This window comes from Lutjanus erythropterus, chromosome 17, assembly GCF_056507025.1.
Source record: "Lutjanus erythropterus isolate fLutEry1 chromosome 17, fLutEry1.hap2, whole genome shotgun sequence".
In the NCBI taxonomy this organism is placed as follows: Eukaryota; Metazoa; Chordata; class Actinopteri; order Lutjaniformes; family Lutjanidae; genus Lutjanus; species Lutjanus erythropterus.
In genome coordinates, this window is record NC_139333.1 from 31,135,429 (window position 1) to 31,152,939 (window position 17,511).

A 17,511-nucleotide genomic window follows, 5' to 3' on the forward strand; every position below is an offset into this window, starting at 1 on the left:
ATTTAACTGTCTGTGTTGTGTATTCAAAATATGCAAAACATATAATATAGCTTGAAAATGCTGCCCTTAAGTTCAATTTATTAGTCATATTAAGTCATTCTGTCACCAAAGCACATCACACATCTGAACAGAACGGAGGCTGTAAACAAAATAGGAGACATTTCAAAGTGTCCTTTCAGCCAAAATACGTGAAGCACATATGGAAGGAGCTGATTGGTGAAGCGGTCCGTTCAACGATCAGCCATGTTTTCTTTTTATTCATTGCATTTTGTTATTATTTTTCTCCTGATTTGTCTTTTCTTGTTGTTGACACATTAAAGATGGCAGGAGGACGACCCAGCGGGACCACTGGCAACACTCAGGTACATCCAACCCCCCCACACCCACACTTTCTACAACACACTACACTACGAAGCAGCTGACAGACATGATCTGTGATTGGTTTAAAGGAAAGCCACCTGTTTTTCTTAAAGGGATAGTTTGGATTATTTGAAGTAGGTTGTGTGAAGTACTTTTCCAGATAATACTTACTGGTCAACATGCACACAGGAGCAGCAGGAGTACAGTGTAGGAAGCAAAGCAATGAACTGTTGTGGACAGAGTTTTAGACACCTAAAAAAAAGAAATCTGTTAAAGTGTACGCTATATTTAGAATATTTTCACTGCTTTACCTTGCCCACAGGCAGACTTTTTATGCAGGAAACCAGTGTTATATAAGCCAAATATCGCTCTCTCAAAGCAACCAGACTTTTTTGGCAAAAATTGCAATTTTACCTCACTGATCACAGGAGTTGTTGGTCTATTGCTGCCTTGATCTGTTAGTTTGTTTGTGTTAATGTGTGACTTAGGTGAACCTGAACTAACCCTGTAAAACACAGAAATCACAGAATAACATAAACAAACTAACCGACTGAGGCTGCCGTAGACCAGTAACTCCTGTATCTGTACTTCTGCTTAGTACCACTGCCACTTAGTGGAGATAAGTCTTCACTGAGTGTATGACAAGGCCTTTTCTACTCTAGTCAACATAAAAAAAATGGGAAATTGTTTTCAGATTATCTCACTTTAACACTTATTGCACAAATGGAAAGAAAGTATTTACCAAATAAAAATCAGGCAGAAACATGGATAAAGCTGTTGTTTCTGACACACTCATAAATGTCTGCCACGATCTGGAGATGAAATGTCAGAGTGAAATATTCATTTCAAGGACTAACTTCACTCAGGCCAGAAATTCTGCCTGCACTGCCATCTAGTGGCTGCTGCCTCTGCCACACGCTGTGCACTACAGCAGTTCACAATGTTCTAAATGCTACATCACAGTTTGGTGTGGACTCTAGATCACAGCAAACCACTCCCAGCTGTGATGACAGCTGTTGACAGAAGTGAATCAGCCTGTACAGCTCAGTGTGGAGTGTTGGGTTTGTTTTTTAACTCCAAGCCATGATATCGAGTCCAATGTGTAATAATGAGAAACAGTGACCTCTCTGCTGTCTGACTGTTGCTGTTGGTTGGAGCAAACAGCCCAGAGCCTCACCCATCTGCTTTAGTGTGTAAGATCATGCTGAAGGTTTGGGATTACAAAGAACGATTGGGATTGGACTGGACTGATCTGACTGTTTCTGACTCTCTGGGCTGATATTTATCCGTCCTGCCCAGGTGCTCACTGGGCTCTGTTTACCTCACTGTGATTTCCATCTGGACATTAGCCAAAGTCCCAGTTTGTCTCATTTAACAGATCACCCTACAAGGTGGCTTACAAAATTTTCATCATGTTTGAAAATGAGCGTCATGTCCCAGACGGGGTCAGGAACATGGGACAGCAATTACACAGAGTGGCATGTCGACCTTGCATCAGCAGGGGGCCAACAAGGCTCTGTAATAACTCTGCAGACGTCGTCCTCTACATCCAGTCAGAGACAGGCCTGAGTTTTGAAGCATCAGCATCTAGCTCTGCATTACTGCTGCATTATGTTATTATAACAACAACATAAGAACATTTTGACACCTAATGCCAACTATTGATTGTGACTTGATCAAGATTTATACTTGTCTTATCTGGGTGACACCAGCATAGAGAACATACTTGTTTTCATCGCAGAAGTAATGATATAAATTCCAAGCAGACTTGTATGGAGTCATAGGAATGCCATAAAAAAGAATAAATCTAGAAAAGAATAAGACCATAAATATGTAAAGATGAAATGAAATGAATAAAGGGATAAACAAGTAAAGAAAGTGTGAAAATATGAAGAGAAACAAAAGAATAAATGTGGAAACATAAAGAGAAATAAAATATGAAAGATAATTCTGAAGCATTTTCATTTATTTTCTTGTTTATTTGTTGATTTACTCTGTATATATTTATTTCTAGATTTTTAAAACTATATTTTTATATTAACATTACTGTGCAGTAATTGACTGCTCAGCCTGGGCACTGAAAGCCTGCCCCACCCAGCTGATTGACAGCTTGGCTCATCAGGGAACAGCAAACGCAATAGGGAAAAGAATAAAAATAAATAAAAGACATTATACTAAAAGAATACGATAATAATAATAATTTTTAAAAATATATAGAACATTTATCTGCAATAAATAAATATTTTTATACATTTGGTACTCCCAGATTTGTTTCAAAATAAGATTCAGACAGATGTTCTCTGACTTGTTTAGATTTATAAATCATGAATGGTCGTATTCGTGTGCAGTAAAAATGTGTCAAGATCAGCCCGTCCTTTTTCTCTTTATAACAGAAATACCTGTAGAAAACACAGCCAATGATTATCTCACAACTAGAGAGATCGTGGTTTATTATAACCCCTCTGTTTACCTCACTCAGCTCCAACCCACACATCAGACTATAGCACCTGAGCATATTTGCATGGAAGTTGCTGTTTCTTGAAAATACAGATTAGATCTTGAGCAAAGTTAGTCTCCTTGAAATCACCTCACGATTTGCATGACAACTGTGTTGCAAAGAACTGACATGAAGACTTCAGTAATTTTCCTTAGTTTCACGTGAATTACTGTGTATGTGAGAAGAAGTAAGTCCAAGTGACTTCTCTGTATGAGTTTAGGAAGCTAAAACCTCACAGCCACTAGAAAACATCTGCAGAAAACTGTACTTGTGCAACAGAAACTGAGACAAATGGGATGCCATGGTTAGATCCTTGGTTGTAAAACACCTAGTTCCGTCAAGCTCCATGGATACAAACACACCTCTGTGATTACGGGTGTGATTTCCCACTAATAATGTGTACAGTTTACTTACTCTGCATGTACACAGTAACTGATAGGTCTACACGTTTCCCTGCTTCAGCTAACATATGACTTTATTTATTCTTACAGAGTCATTATACGCGAGCCCAAGCCAACAGCCCCCGCCCCATCATGACCTCATCAGGCCCCAACCCAAAAGGTTCCCAGGGGACGCTGGCCTCCCAGCAGCAGAGCCAATCACAGCAAAGCCAGCAACCAGCCAGCCAATCACACAACTCGCCCGGCGGCAGCGGGCGGGAGCAGAGAGAGCAGCGCAGCTCTCGCTCCTCCAGGAGGAAAGGATCGGATAGCAGTGTTCCAGAGGAGGACAAAGACAGGAGAGAAGAGATCACAGGCAGAGGTGAGGACAGTTGTCAGCAAACACTCACTCAAATGTCACATCTAAAGAGTCTGTAAGGCTGCAGTTTTAGTGAGTTCTGCAATCGGAACAATAATAAAAACATTTACAATATTAACCTCATTTCTATATTCATTGTGGTTCCTCAAAAAAAAAAACACAAACCTGTCTACATCAAAAAAGGAATAAGACTGTTTTTATTCACTTTCTTCTGATTTTGTGTTTGTTTATTTACATACATAGAGCGTTTAAAAAGACACACTATATAATAATAGCTAGGGAATGCCTGTGAATATTCTCATTCATCCAGGTCATAGTTATCTTAAGGGATTAAATCGATCGCAACTGGACTGGTAAAATTGTCTTAGAAGACGTTTCGCCTCTCATCCGAGCAGGCTTCATCAGTTAGACTAGAGCTGTCCTATCTAGTCTGATGAGCATGAACTGATGAAGCCTGCTCGGATGAGAGGCGAAACGTCTTCTAAGACAATAGCTAGGGAATGTGACACAGAATTGCCCATGAACCCTCCAGGAGCTTGCAAAGTATCATTCTCCAGATAGCATATTAAAGTAAGTAATACCCTGTTGTGTGCTGTGAATTATACATGGTTTCGGTATATCAATAAAATTAAATAGTAAAATCTGAGACATAGTTTAGGGTGATACTTGGCAATATGTGTTCCAAAAAAATCCCTTTTTCTCAAAGGTAGAAAAATTAGAGTTTCCATAAGACAAGTAAAATAAATGTGAGAATTGACATAAGCACTAGCATAAGAAAAGAAAAAACATGTTAGTAGACTCTGTAGACTTGTATGACCAAACAAAGTATTGTTTGGATCCAGCTTATATAGGCAGTCCATATGTGAAATATTTACAAATATTTAAAATATTTATTAGAAGAACTGACTTCAGGGCTCTTTTACATTGCTGTGGAGACAGATTCACAAAATTTAAAGGCTAAAAATTTTTGATACAATGTGCTTAACTGAGATTGTGAAGTATGGGAATGAGGGGTCTAAGAAAACAAACGCTACATGTGGAATAATTATAAAACTGATATTTATATGAAAATATGTCATGAAATAGGGGAAAGGAGTCTTTTTAAAGATCTATGAGCAAATAAACTGATCTGGAGATGATAACATTAAAAGTGTTTTTCAACTGACAAGATTGTGACAGGATTAATTAACTGATTCATCATTTATTTAAATAATGAAAGTTAAACCTCTCTGATTTCAGCCTCTTAAATGTGAATAAATGGGAGTTGGGCAGAAAACAAGATATTTGATCAACATTTTTCACCATTTTCTGATATTTCACTGATAAAACGATTAATTGATCATTATTGTCTCAATTAATTAATTAGTTGATGATGAAAATAATTGTTAATTGCAGCCCCAAAAACACAATATTAGGCTAACAATTCACCATATTTTATGTTGATGTAAAACTAACTTTTACTTAACTATCTAACTACTTACTTAAAACTTAAACCCTGAGTATAAAGACACATTGCAAACAATTTAAAAAATACAGTGGGATATGTCAGGAAAAACACCTCAGTAGACACACACTTAGAGAGCGGTGTTCCTTTGACCTCAGAGAGGAGGTACAGAGAGTAAAATAACTATAAAACAGCCAAGTTTCTTTTTGGCCTTGTGTGAGTTAAGTTTATGTGAACTTAAAGCAGTAATTTGAAGATGTTACAGATGATATAATCTGCTGCCATCAACATTTTGACTAGCCAAAGTAAAGGTAATTAAACATGTGCTTAATTATCTTAACTGACCTGTTGGTTTCCTTTTCATTTGTCCAGACTCCAAGTCAAAGGCCAAGCAGGCGGTGAACAAACGCAGGAAGGGCGAGGAAGACGAGAAGAAGGCAGGTCTAAAGAGGCTTAAGACTGACATGACCTCCGACCTGTCAGAGAGCAGCGACTCAGAAAACCCACACAACAAGAGGACCGCCCACTCTTCGTGCTCCTCCTCCTCTTCATCATCGTCATCGTCGTCCTCCTCCTCCTCTTCCTCCTCCTCAGAGCCCAACTCTGAGAACGAGCTAAAGACTCGCAGCAGTGATGTGAAACCGAGTGGCGTGTCCAAAAAGGAAGACGACGAGAAGCCAGGCCCCAAAGTGAACGATTCCTCGTCTATCATTGGCCGCCTGTCCCCGTGGGTGGAGCTTCAAGCAACAGAGGACAGCAAGAAGGGCGTGGTTAAGGAAACAAGCAAAATGATAACGAAGGAGGAGGAGGAATTGGTTGCAGTAACGCAGATTACCCAGTCTCCGCGGCAACAGACACCTCTGATGTCTGACAGCGTCCAGGAGAGCAGCAAGAACACTGTGAAAGGTACAGTCCTCTGACACATGACAACTGTCACATGATCATCATCAGTTAGTTTGGCGTCCTAACAGTATCATGTTTTCTTTTAGCGTCATCGCGGTCCCAGACGCCGTCGTTGTCCCACCTCCACAGCGGCGGTGTGATAGACATCACGGACGACGCCCAGGCGACGGTGCACCAAGAGAGTTCCGAGGCGGTGTCAGCCCTGCTCGCCTCCCAGAAGGCTGAGTCCACGTCCCTCTCACCTTACCTCCCCCTCAATCCCTCCCCTGTCTCCTCACCTCCCGTCCCTCCATCTCCCTCTCCATCAGAAGGTGGCCGCAGGACGGATATTGAACCTCCCATGCAGCAGCAGCAGCAGCAACAGCAAAGCATTATGGGAGGTGGTATGACAGCAGCCAGAAGCTTAAGCAGCAAGATAGAGTTTGCTCCCTCTGAGGTCATCAGGTGAGAACAGAAGGATTCACATTGTATTCAAGTGTCTGTCTTAAAGTTCTCCAGATGTGATATCTGCAACAGCCTCATCCAGTTGTCCTTTAAATGGAAAGTTCACCCCAAAATCAAAAGTACATATCTTTCCCCTGGCGTGTAGTGCTGTTTATCCATCTAGATAGATCTGGTGTGGGTTGCAGAGTTTTGGAGATAGCGACCACAGAGATTTCTGCCTTCTTTCCAGTGAAGTGGGACTAAATGGCAGTCAGCTTGTGGTGCTCGACAAAACTAAAAATCATGACCCAGTTACTCAAGATCTTGTTGTGAGCAGTTTCATGTAGGAACTAGTTTCTTTCTATTAGAATAAAGGAGATTATAAGTAGTTCCTGTAGATTTGACTGCAGAAAGAAAATAGTTCCTATATAGCAGAAATAAAGTTTTCTTTTTGTTATATCAAGGCTACACAATCAGTAGTAATAAGTGAAAATTTGTCTTAAAATTGAGATCATGATTGTTTCCATTTTTCTTAAACACTATGATTTGACACACTAGTTATTTATTTATTTATTTATTCAATTAGGGCTGCAACTAATATTAATTTGGTGATTACTTTCTTCATTAATTGATAAGTTGTCTGAAAATGATGAAAAATGTCAATCAGTGTCAAGCCCAAGTGTTGTTCTCAATTGTCTTGTTTTGTCCAAAGATATTCAAAGAAACTAAAAAACAATTTAAGCATTTAAGTAGCTAGAATTAGAGAATGTTGACTTTTTTCTTAAAGATTACTCAATTAATTGATTATCAAAATAGTTGGCGATTAATTTAATAATCGGTTAATCTTTTCAGCTCTATATTTATTTCATCAAACAAGGCAATAACAAACGAGAAATGAAATGATATAATCTTTCTTAATTTATCTAAATAGGAAACTACAGATCATGAGTAAACTAATCCTTTTCCTTGTTTTTGTTTCCAGGCCTGTCACATCGATGGCTGAGAGCGTGGTGCTGGTGGAGAAGGAGAAAACAGTCCTTCCTCATCATCTTCTTCATCATCATCAACAGCAGCAGCAGCAGCATCATCAGCAGCAGCACTCACAACAGCAGCAACACTACACATCTATCCACCCCGGCATTAAGAGCCCGTCTCTGTCTGAGGAGACGAGAAAACACTCACAGCAACAAGCACCCCCCCACAAGATGAACACAGTCCTCCCCCCTGACTTGGCCAAATCCAAACTGAGCCCCAATCCCGCTCAGCTTGACCCCCTCAAACCCAAACTGCAGCACCCCAACAACTCACAATGCCACCCCTACCCCAACACAAACCCAGCTGACCTTCTCAAGGCTAAGCCCCACCCGGGCCTGCTGGACATCTCCAAACCTAAACCCAACACCTCCCCAGAGGTCTCTAAACATAAAATACAGAGGTACTCAGATACCTCGCCGCCTCCGACAGGTCGTTTGTCTGCTAAAATAGAAATAGCAGAACCTCCGCGCTCTGGTTTCAAGCCGGTGCCGGCGCGGTCGGAGGGGGGCGGGGTCAACACAAGCAGCAGCAGCAGCAGCAGCAGCACCAAGAGCCCCCTGATCATCGACAAGAACGAGACCTTCACTGTTTACAGGGACCCAGCACTGGTCCGCTCCGACGCAGAGAACTCCGCCTCCGCCACTGTCTCCTCCAACCACGTGGCAGCCTATCTCCACCCCCACCTGCATACCCTGCACTCCCCCTCCCCTCACTCCCCCTGTCTCACCCCCGCGTCACACCCCGCCTCCCACCTTCTCGCTCCCCCTCACACCTCCGCCCTACCTCACCCTCACCTTTTACCCCCTGGGGTGCTGCCGGCCATGCCTCCCCCAGCAGCATCTCTCCTCGGGGGCCACCCTCGCCTCGACTCCCCTGGTGGGCTGGGCCACCTCGCCCTGCCTCACCCGGCAGCCACACACCAGCCGCAGTTCCTGCAGGTCAGACCCCACACACAGACCATTTAGGACAAAGACTGTTGGTTAAAATCCAGCTGAGGGAAATGTTGTCTCAATTTATCTCATTTACAGCATTCTCTCAGAAAGTAAATTAACTAAAAATGTGCCTTTTTTTTCAGGGTCAGGGCCCCCCTCCACCTCCTCTACTAGCCCAGGCTCACAGTGGGGCAGCAGGGCTGGGCCTGTACCCCATCCTCTGGCAGTACCCCAATGGAACACCAACCTCCTACCCCCCTGGGCTCAACCTGCCCCCGACAGCAAAATGGGTCCACCCTGAAAACCCTGTCACCGTGAATTCCGAGGCCTCTCTCAGGAGGGTAGGTGTACATTGTACATGCTGGCCCGTTTTTCTTTGCGCTTTGGAGGAATTTTGTGATTTTGTGGAAATGTTTACTGTACTGTAATGCAGCTGCTTTAAAATAGGAGAAGACAGCACCTATGTATGGATGTCCATTTCTGCCACTGAAAGAAAAAAACTCCTCATGGTAAGTCATAATTATGAGATTAAAAAAAGTCCATATTATGAGATATCTCATAATTTTGTCTCATAATTATGACTTATGGTTTTTCTCTCGGTGGTGGAAATGGGCTTACACACTCATGCCATATCTAGTCATAGATCTAGTCATATAGTCATATTAATATATTACCCAGCCCTAACTTGCACCAAAATACTACAGGCCCCTGGAAAAAAAAAAGAATATATATATATATATATATATATATATATATATATATATATATATATATATATATATATATATATATATACATATGCATATATATATATATGATTTTTGAGTTGAATTGTCCTTTTAAAAAATCAGCTTAACACTGGATGAAGATTTAACACTGGAGGACACTCTCTGGAGTCGGTCCACTGACAAAGAATCTGTGGAGTTTAAAGAAACCAAGTCATCATCATTGGCCAGTCATGTTTATAAAGGAATTTGACTGCAGTCAAAGAAGAGTGTTCAGGAAGATACAAAAAAATAGACAACATATGTTTATTAAATTAACTTGCATATGAATGTAGTGCTGTGTTCCAGTCAAAGCTGCAGATCAGAATTTGTCAGACAAACAAAAAACATGGCTGACGGTGATGAACAGATGCCACAGGAACTCCTGCCTTTGGTGTTAATGAAAACAAATAACATAAATACATGTTGCTTACTTACTGTATTTCCATCACCCAAAAAATAGTAAATATTGTATAGTTCATAATGTTTACACATTTTTTGGGACATTATTTAAGATTTTCTATTACTTTTGTGCAGAGAAATTGACTTTCAGGCACTATTTACCATGAACAGCTACCTAATAACATTAGTGACATATTTTGATATCAAGTTAGATGCAAAACACATTTTGCTATATGATAGAATGTATTATATTAAATTAAATATAGCCTTTTAGTTGAAGGTTGCCATTGCTCTGTGACAGGCGGCTGCTTCTTAATGATGTTTTTGTAGATAGATTTGCCTGGAGTTTACAAGCTGAGCAGCATGGCATTGCACTTTTTGAAATAGAAAGTTTGAAATTTTCTAAGTTCAGAGCTTTCTAGAAGGTAGTTTAGATCCTGAAGCTGTGAATGTGAAAATGTCCTCTTTCCATTTAAGTGACTGTGGCTGCTGCCACTGTGTCCCAGGGGGTGTGCAATTACTCACTGTCTGTGGAGGACATTCAGGATTTGTCCTCACATGACATTATCACTACTGTTTTCTCTCTATACTACCATGTCCTCTTTTTTCCCATTAACTTGTTCTCTATTCTTTCTGCCTCAAAAAAGGGTAAAATATCACATTTATACTTTTGTAATCACTTTTTGTAATCAAACAATATAGAAGTAAAAAATAATGCAATTAGTCCGAAAAAGAATTAAAAGGAGTTAGACAAATCTTATTTAATTGTTTAAAATGCTTTTAAAAAGGCCCTGGAGGAAATTGTCTGTCACACTAAAGGATGTTTCCGTCTTTTATATCAGTTGATGACTGTGTTGTTTCTACCTAAACTGTCATTAGCAGTTAGCAAGACATATTTACATACTTGTCTATATATTAAGTTTTTAATGAATAATTTAGGGGTGTCACACTGAAGGACAACAAACCCTTTTCTAGAGGTTGATCAGTTTAACATTTGAACAGTTCTGAGGGCTTCAGTAACGTTCTCTTGAAGGGGGTCCTTCAGGTAAATACATTTAAGATAGAGCTGTTCAATGCTGCATTTGCATTTTTGTTGTACAGTGACATACCATCACTTTCTCTGTGTCTGTGGATGTATGTTTTAAAATAATATTTTATTGATTTTGTGTTGATGTTGTGCAGAACACAGCCAGTCCGTGGCTGCACCAGGCTGCTGGTAGTGCTGGTGACGGTCTGGGTCTGCTAAGCCATGTTCCTGTTCGGCCAGCCAGCGCCGACCCACACCGCCCGCCTGTCAAGATCAACCCACACACAAGCCCTCCACTTTCAAAGGCCAGCATGGACATTCATAAAGAGTGAGTAGAAAGATCAAAAACAGTTCTCTCAGCACTATTTTCCAAATTATTTCACACATTCATACCAATTGTCAGACAGAAAGAAACCAAGTACAAATACTTTGTTACTGTACTTAGAGTAGATTTTTCAGGTATCTATACTTAAGTTGAGCATTTCTTTTTCTGACAACTTCTTTCTTTTACTCCTTTTAACACAAATATCTGTACATTCTACTTCTTACAGGCTTGTTACTTTAGTTTTAATGCAAGACAAAAAACAATGTAAAAGCCGTAACAAGATAAATCTGACATAATAAGACGAAAAAGATGTAACAAGACAAAAACGACTAAAAGATATAACAAGACGAAAACGAGATAGCGAGATGAAAACAACGTAAAAGACGTAACAAGACAAAAAGTGAGAAAATGAGACAAAAACAACTAAAAGACTTAAGTTAAGAAGACAAAAACTGTAAAAGACTTATAAGACAAAAACAGCGTAACACACCCAAATAAGACCTAACAAGACAAAAATGCTGTAGAAGACTAATGACTAAAATGAAGTAACAAGACAAATAGAGATGAAAGATGTAACAAGACAGAGAGACAGACAAGACAGAGAAGAAAGACTGGAAAAGGTGATGCTCAATTCATTTTGCTACTCAGCTAGCTTTCACTTTTATACTTTGAGTACATTTCGGAGCCTGCAGTTTTTCACTATTACTTTAGTAAAAATTTTGAATCAGTACTTGCACTTTTACCAGTCTTTTTTACACAAATTTCTGTACTTCTACTTGAAGAAAAAATCAGTGCTTTTGCGAGTCAGTGGGAACACAGGGTCGTTCATTTTGTCTTAAAGACAGCTAATATACACACAGCACAGGAGAAATATGGTGAGCCCTTTTCCTCATAAAGCTAGATGTTCACAGAGCCCACACAGACCAGCATGAGTTATCCCTGAGATGCAGACAGGCAATGCAGGTCAGTCAGATGAAGTGGCACTAATCCGGCATTAAAGCAGTTGAGACAGAACACTGTTCATTCAGCGGTCTGTGCTGTTCCTTATGTAACCACTGGTCATTATTTAAACACCACTGAATACCCATCCACCCCAACACACAGCATCACAGAGGAAACATCACACGTCACTCATTTCTCTCATCCGCCTAGTTATGTCATGTTCATTCAAACCTGCTGAGCAGGCAGTAATACTGTGATACCCTGTAGATGACCCAAAGATCCACAGTAATCTCTCACACACTCAGTGATTCCTTGATGCTGATGCTCAGAGTTCTGTCTGGTCTTGTAATTTTGGGAAAGCGTTTTTATGGGATGTTGTGAAAATGAATTTCTAGTTTGTTTCAGACATTTATAGAATGAGATGGTTTTAAGCATAGTGGGAAAGAAGAGTAAGAACAACATGGATGGAATAGCATTTTTAGAAAAAACTAATGTTTGTTTTCATCATCAATTAATCTATGAATCATTTACTCCATTCATGGTTTGGTTGTTTTGTCCAGTAATGTCAAAAAATGGTAAAATAAAATATTGATTGGTGTCTTGGAATGCTGTCACATTTGAGAAGCTAAAATTTGAGAATTTGGATGTTTTTTTTCCTTAAAAAACTCAAAACCATTGATCACTTATCAAAATATTTAGTGATTTTATAGTTGACAACTAGTCGATTAATCAAACCATGGTTACAGCTCTGAGCAAATTACTTAGATCAGCTGTTGTTCCTGAGTTAGTTTGTTGACATGTGGTAAAACCAAGTAAAAGGTAATGACTTGTTGAATGTGTGATTTGTGTGTGTGTGCAGAGATGTGGATAAGAAAGGCTTTGTTGACCCGATAAGGACGCTAACACTGGCCCAGCTGAAACAGGAGCAGACAGACAGGAGTCGGACCCCCACAGGGAAAGATATCCACCTGCACCGCCTCTACATGGACCCCCACAGCAAGGCTCGCCTGACCAATACACAGGTATACTACTCCACTCTTATTAGTATTATTACCATCATGATTGTGCTTGTTAGTAGCAGTATTTGCTAGCACTAATAGTACTATTGTTTTACAAAACACTTTCAGCTATATAGAAAGTCTATTCTCATTCTTTTTATTCTATTCTTTCCCAGGATGCAGTTCAGGCAGCAGACCGTGCCAGTAAATACAAAGAGGAGAATCGGCAAATCCTGAAAGAGAGCATTGAGGTGGCTCCCTTCACAGCTAAGATCCAGCGCTCCAGTGACCCAGGGATGGACAGGGACCGAGACAGATGCAGAGACCCAGCCTTCCCTGTCCGGATACCAGCGCTCGCATCCCCGAGCCCCAAGGCCAGCCACACCCATCCCCACGTCATCCAATCAGAAAAGAGCAACTACTTCACCACACTGTCCAACAGTGTAGTGAACGAGCCTCCCAGACTGTACCCCTCTAAGGAGCTCAGCTCGTACTATGAAAAGGTGTCCACCGGAGCTCCAGGGGTGGTGGCCAGTGCTGGGGCCGTGGTGCCAAGCCAGGGAGCTCTGCCTCTGGGCAGCTACAGCTCCAAAGGCTCTCTCTCCAAGCCCCCTCCCCTCATTAAGCACCAGCCAGAGGGCGGAGAGGGGTTAGCAGGGAAGATCACTGAGCAGCTCAGCCAGCAGGTGACTTTGGTCCAACAACAGCATCAGCACCACACAGGTATCGACAGGATAGAACGCCGCAGCCCTGCCATGTCTCCCTCCTCTTCCTCCACATCGTCCTCTTTCTCCTCAGCCCCCAACCACCACCACCATCATCACCACCACCAACAGCAGCAGCAGCAACACCAGCTCAGGGCAATGCCATCTCTCCACCGAGCGCCCGTCTTCCATCCACCCACTCAGCACGCGCTGGAGCGCAAAGAGGCTGCCGAGCGGGAGAAGGAGAGGGAACGGGAGAGGGAGAGAGCTGGGTATGGTGGACGTCTGTCTCCACCCACCCTCACCCCCATCCAGCCAGTTAGCTTAGCAGCGGCTGGGAACAAAACATTAGCGGAGCAGCAGAAGCCCCCTACGCTGCTGCCAGAACTCAGGGACGTCAAAGGTCATGGAAACACTGCCGCTGTCACCTCTGTGGCCTCAGTCATCGGTGGGGAGATTATGACTCCATCTACAGACGGGTGGAGAGGTGGAGAGATGATTCAGGAAAGAGGACTCTTGAGGGGCAAGCCCCATGCCGCGATGGCATCAGTCATTGTGCGTCCATCGACGTCTATGAAGTACGACAGTCCTATTGGTGCTAACAAATCTGGTGCTATGATCCAGAAGGAGTTCCCCCAGGGGAGGTTCTACCCAGCTAAGCTTCAGGGGGACAGCATTAGAGAACCCGGAGCTGGCAGGGTCATCCAACCCAACTCCAACCTGGATGACATGATCCATTATAAAAACACTTCTATGCGTGGCATGCAGGGAACTATGGGAGCCAGTACAGTAAACTCTGTGTGCAGGACTGCTGTGTCAGCAGGACAGACTAAAAGTGGGACATCTCTCCCTGAGCTGGCCTACTCGGCCCATAAAACTGGTATTGGTGGCTGGTCGCTGAGCCACTCAGGAGCAGGAGAGCACCAGGAAGGGTTAGGCTCCCGCACCACATCTCCAGGGGGGTCTCTGCCTCCCCCGAGTCCAGCAGGGACACCCCAGCCCAGTCCAAGCCTAACCCCAACACCCAGCTCCATGTCTGGCTCCAGTCAGCCTTACTCCTCTTCCTTTGTCCACCTTAAGAAGCACAAAGCTGCCCTTGCTGCAGCCCAATCCAGAAACAATTCCTCCACTGCTCCCACATCTGCCACAACTGGAAACTCCTCCCTGACTGTGGATTCAGCTGACAAAACTCCCGTCCACAGCTCACCCCCTCCACCCTCCTCCAGCCAGGCCTCGTCCTCCTCGGTTGACAGTGGTAGCAGCAGCTCAGCAAGCGGGAGCACGACGCCGGGTAAGTCCAGCCCCCTGCCTAATGGCCACACCTCCGGATCAGCCTCGACAAGTAGCGGGCAGCCCAGCAACTACCACAAGCTGAAGAAGGCGTGGTTAACCCGGCACTCAGAGGAGGACAGGAACACCACTGCCACCACCAGCTCCACCAGTACCAAACCAGAGAAAGCGCCCAGCACCACCGCCAGCACCAGTAACACCACCGCCATGTCAGAGATGATCAAACCTTGTACTGTCAACCTCAGCGCCTCCACCTCCAGCGAGGTGGAAATGAGCAAAGAAAGCGGGAGCAAAGCTGAGCGAGAGAGGCAGGCAGAAGAGAAGGTGGGAGGAGCAGCAGCAGCAGCAGGAGGAGGAGGAGGGGAGGAGAGGAAAGCTCCTTCATCAAGGCGAGGGAACAAACGGCCGTACGAGTCCGGTTCAGAGAGTGGCGGAGATGACTCCGACGCCAGTGAGAGCAAAATGGAGGGCAGAGCAAAGCGTCAGCCTAAACCCACCTACAAGAAGAAACAGAACGACATGGCCAAGAAGAAAGGAGACAACGACAAGGAGGAAGATGATGTGAAGCCCAACGGCATCTTCAGATCAGCCCGAGAGAAGACCAAACTCAAACTGGCCAGCAGCAGTGAGTCTGATTATACACATGTACTGCAGCACTGACAGGCTTTTCTGAATGGTTTCCCAGGCAGCCAGAGTGAACATGTTAGTGACAGTTAAAGGATAAGGCTGGTAATATTCCTTACTTTTGTTATTGTATTGTTAAGACTGTAGCTCTCAGTTCTAACAGACTGGCTTCCTCTGAAGACATAAAGCTTTTAAAACAGCTCACAAACTTAGTTTCATTTTTACAAAAGGCACAGTAATTTCTTAAAACAGCTGGTCACTAGTTTTCAGCAAATGTTACACAATCAGGAGGAAATAGCGCGCTTGTTGGGGACTGGTTTCATTAGTGGAATAATCCCCATATGCTGCTATACTGAGTATTTCTGGCAGCAGGATGGTGTACATGGGAATGAGACTAAATAAACTACAGTGTGTGTGTTAATGGTAATGTTATCCAGTGCAACAGTGTGTCTCTGGACAAAAATGGAGCCCCATAGCCCAGAACAATGAGATACATGAGTTTTTGATACCCATGCATACTCTGCACATGTTGACAATTAGGAAAATATCACCAGTCCTGTGATATTCAACATTCAACCAGATGCAGGGGTCAGGTATGTGGCTTTTTAGTTGGGCAAGCCTGAATCACAGGGTTTTTTCAGACCCATAAAAAGTCTTTAATAATTCATTATAATCACTGTTATAATGCATTATAATGGATTTTTACATCACTCCAAGTGGTTGTAGGGTGCTTTAAGTGAAGTAATGAAATAATCTTAAGAAATAGCCCAAAAAACAAACCCTGCCTCTGTTTTTTTTTACACATGATATACGTTTAGAAGTCAGTAACCATTACTCTGTCTTATTATACAGTATGATATTTGGAAAGGCTTATGAATGTTTGAATGCTTGTTTCAATACAGTACTGTAAGTAGATTTGAATGCATTGTAAGTATGTTTATAATGCATTATAGACATGGATGTTATAGAAAGTGGCACTGATCTTTGCAAGAAGCAGAGCAGGTACACTGAGAATGTTACTGGTTGGCTACTGTATATCATGAAGGTTTCAGAAAAACACGCTCAAGTCTTATTTAATCCTTTTATACCTGAATGTCATCTGGATGAAAGAGCAGTTTATCAGTTATTACAGTACTACACCCATACAGCATGTCAACATGTGTCACCTTTTCACCCTTAAAGCTGTCTTACTTCTCTGTAGTCAGAATGAAGATTTCTGTCATTAGTATTTGATTTGATTTTAAACAAAACAAAAATGTGATTAAGATTAAGTTGATTGCTCATGCATTCTTCATTCTTTTTGCTGCCACAGTGGTGAGAAGAAAAACCTTTGCTGAATCATGTCTGATGTGTAAAGATTCTGTAGTTGTAAGATGTTTTTAGAGAGTGAATGCAAAATGTCTTGGCTATTTGAAGTCAGGAAAGTCTGTTGTGATATTTTAATGTCTTTGACACCGAGGTTTTGAGCAGCCTTTTATTAATCTCATAATAGAAAATGCGTGCTGTCAATGACTAAATGATGGACACTCTCCTCAGATGGGATCCCCCGCTCCGTCCTGAAGGACTGGAGGAAGGTGAAGAAGCTGAAGCAGACGGGGGAGTCTTTCCTGCAGGACGACTCATGTTCAGAAATAGGACCCAACCTGCAGAAGTGTCGGGAGTGCAGGGTGGTCCGCAGCAAGAAGGGCGAGGAGCCGGCACATTCCCCCGTCTTCTGTCGCTTCTACTATTTCAGACGGTAAAACTCTCACAACCTTACATTTGTCTCCTTTCCGTTATGTTTTTCTGATATTTTCCTGAAAGAGATAGGCTGTGTTCGAAACCCCATACTAACTACTACATACTTCCATACCCATACTATCCATACTCCATACTGCATACCCAATCCATCAGACAGTATTTAAAGCATTTACACTACAGCGTACTACATGATAACCCACAATGCATTGCGCTCCTACCTGAGCTGAAATCGACAGGCTGAAGCTGATTTCACTTTAGCTCTAAACTCTTTAAATATATCACTTTATCGAGATTTTTTTAAAAATCAGGCGAGAAAGTGGCCATTTAGATCCCAAGTGTGCC

General features: G+C 42.4%; 1 protein-coding gene across 2 annotated transcripts in view; it reads left to right on the plus strand.

The window, feature by feature from the left end:
* The window catches only part of jmjd1cb (jumonji domain containing 1Cb), a 157,103-nt gene that overhangs the window by 123,308 nt on the left and 16,284 nt on the right, over positions 1-17,511 (plus strand). For both annotated transcript variants that reach the window (XM_084740890.1, XM_084740891.1), the window contains 10 exons: positions 321-362; positions 3,349-3,619; positions 5,433-5,966; positions 6,050-6,407; positions 7,369-8,359; positions 8,497-8,694; positions 10,702-10,874; positions 12,673-12,835; positions 12,988-15,430; positions 16,966-17,167. In XM_084740890.1, coding sequence (XP_084597016.1) covers positions 321-362; positions 3,349-3,619; positions 5,433-5,966; positions 6,050-6,407; positions 7,369-8,359; positions 8,497-8,694; positions 10,702-10,874; positions 12,673-12,835; positions 12,988-15,430; positions 16,966-17,167 — 5,375 coding nt within the window. The remainder of the gene's footprint in view (positions 1-320; positions 363-3,348; positions 3,620-5,432; positions 5,967-6,049; positions 6,408-7,368; positions 8,360-8,496; positions 8,695-10,701; positions 10,875-12,672; positions 12,836-12,987; positions 15,431-16,965; positions 17,168-17,511) is intronic.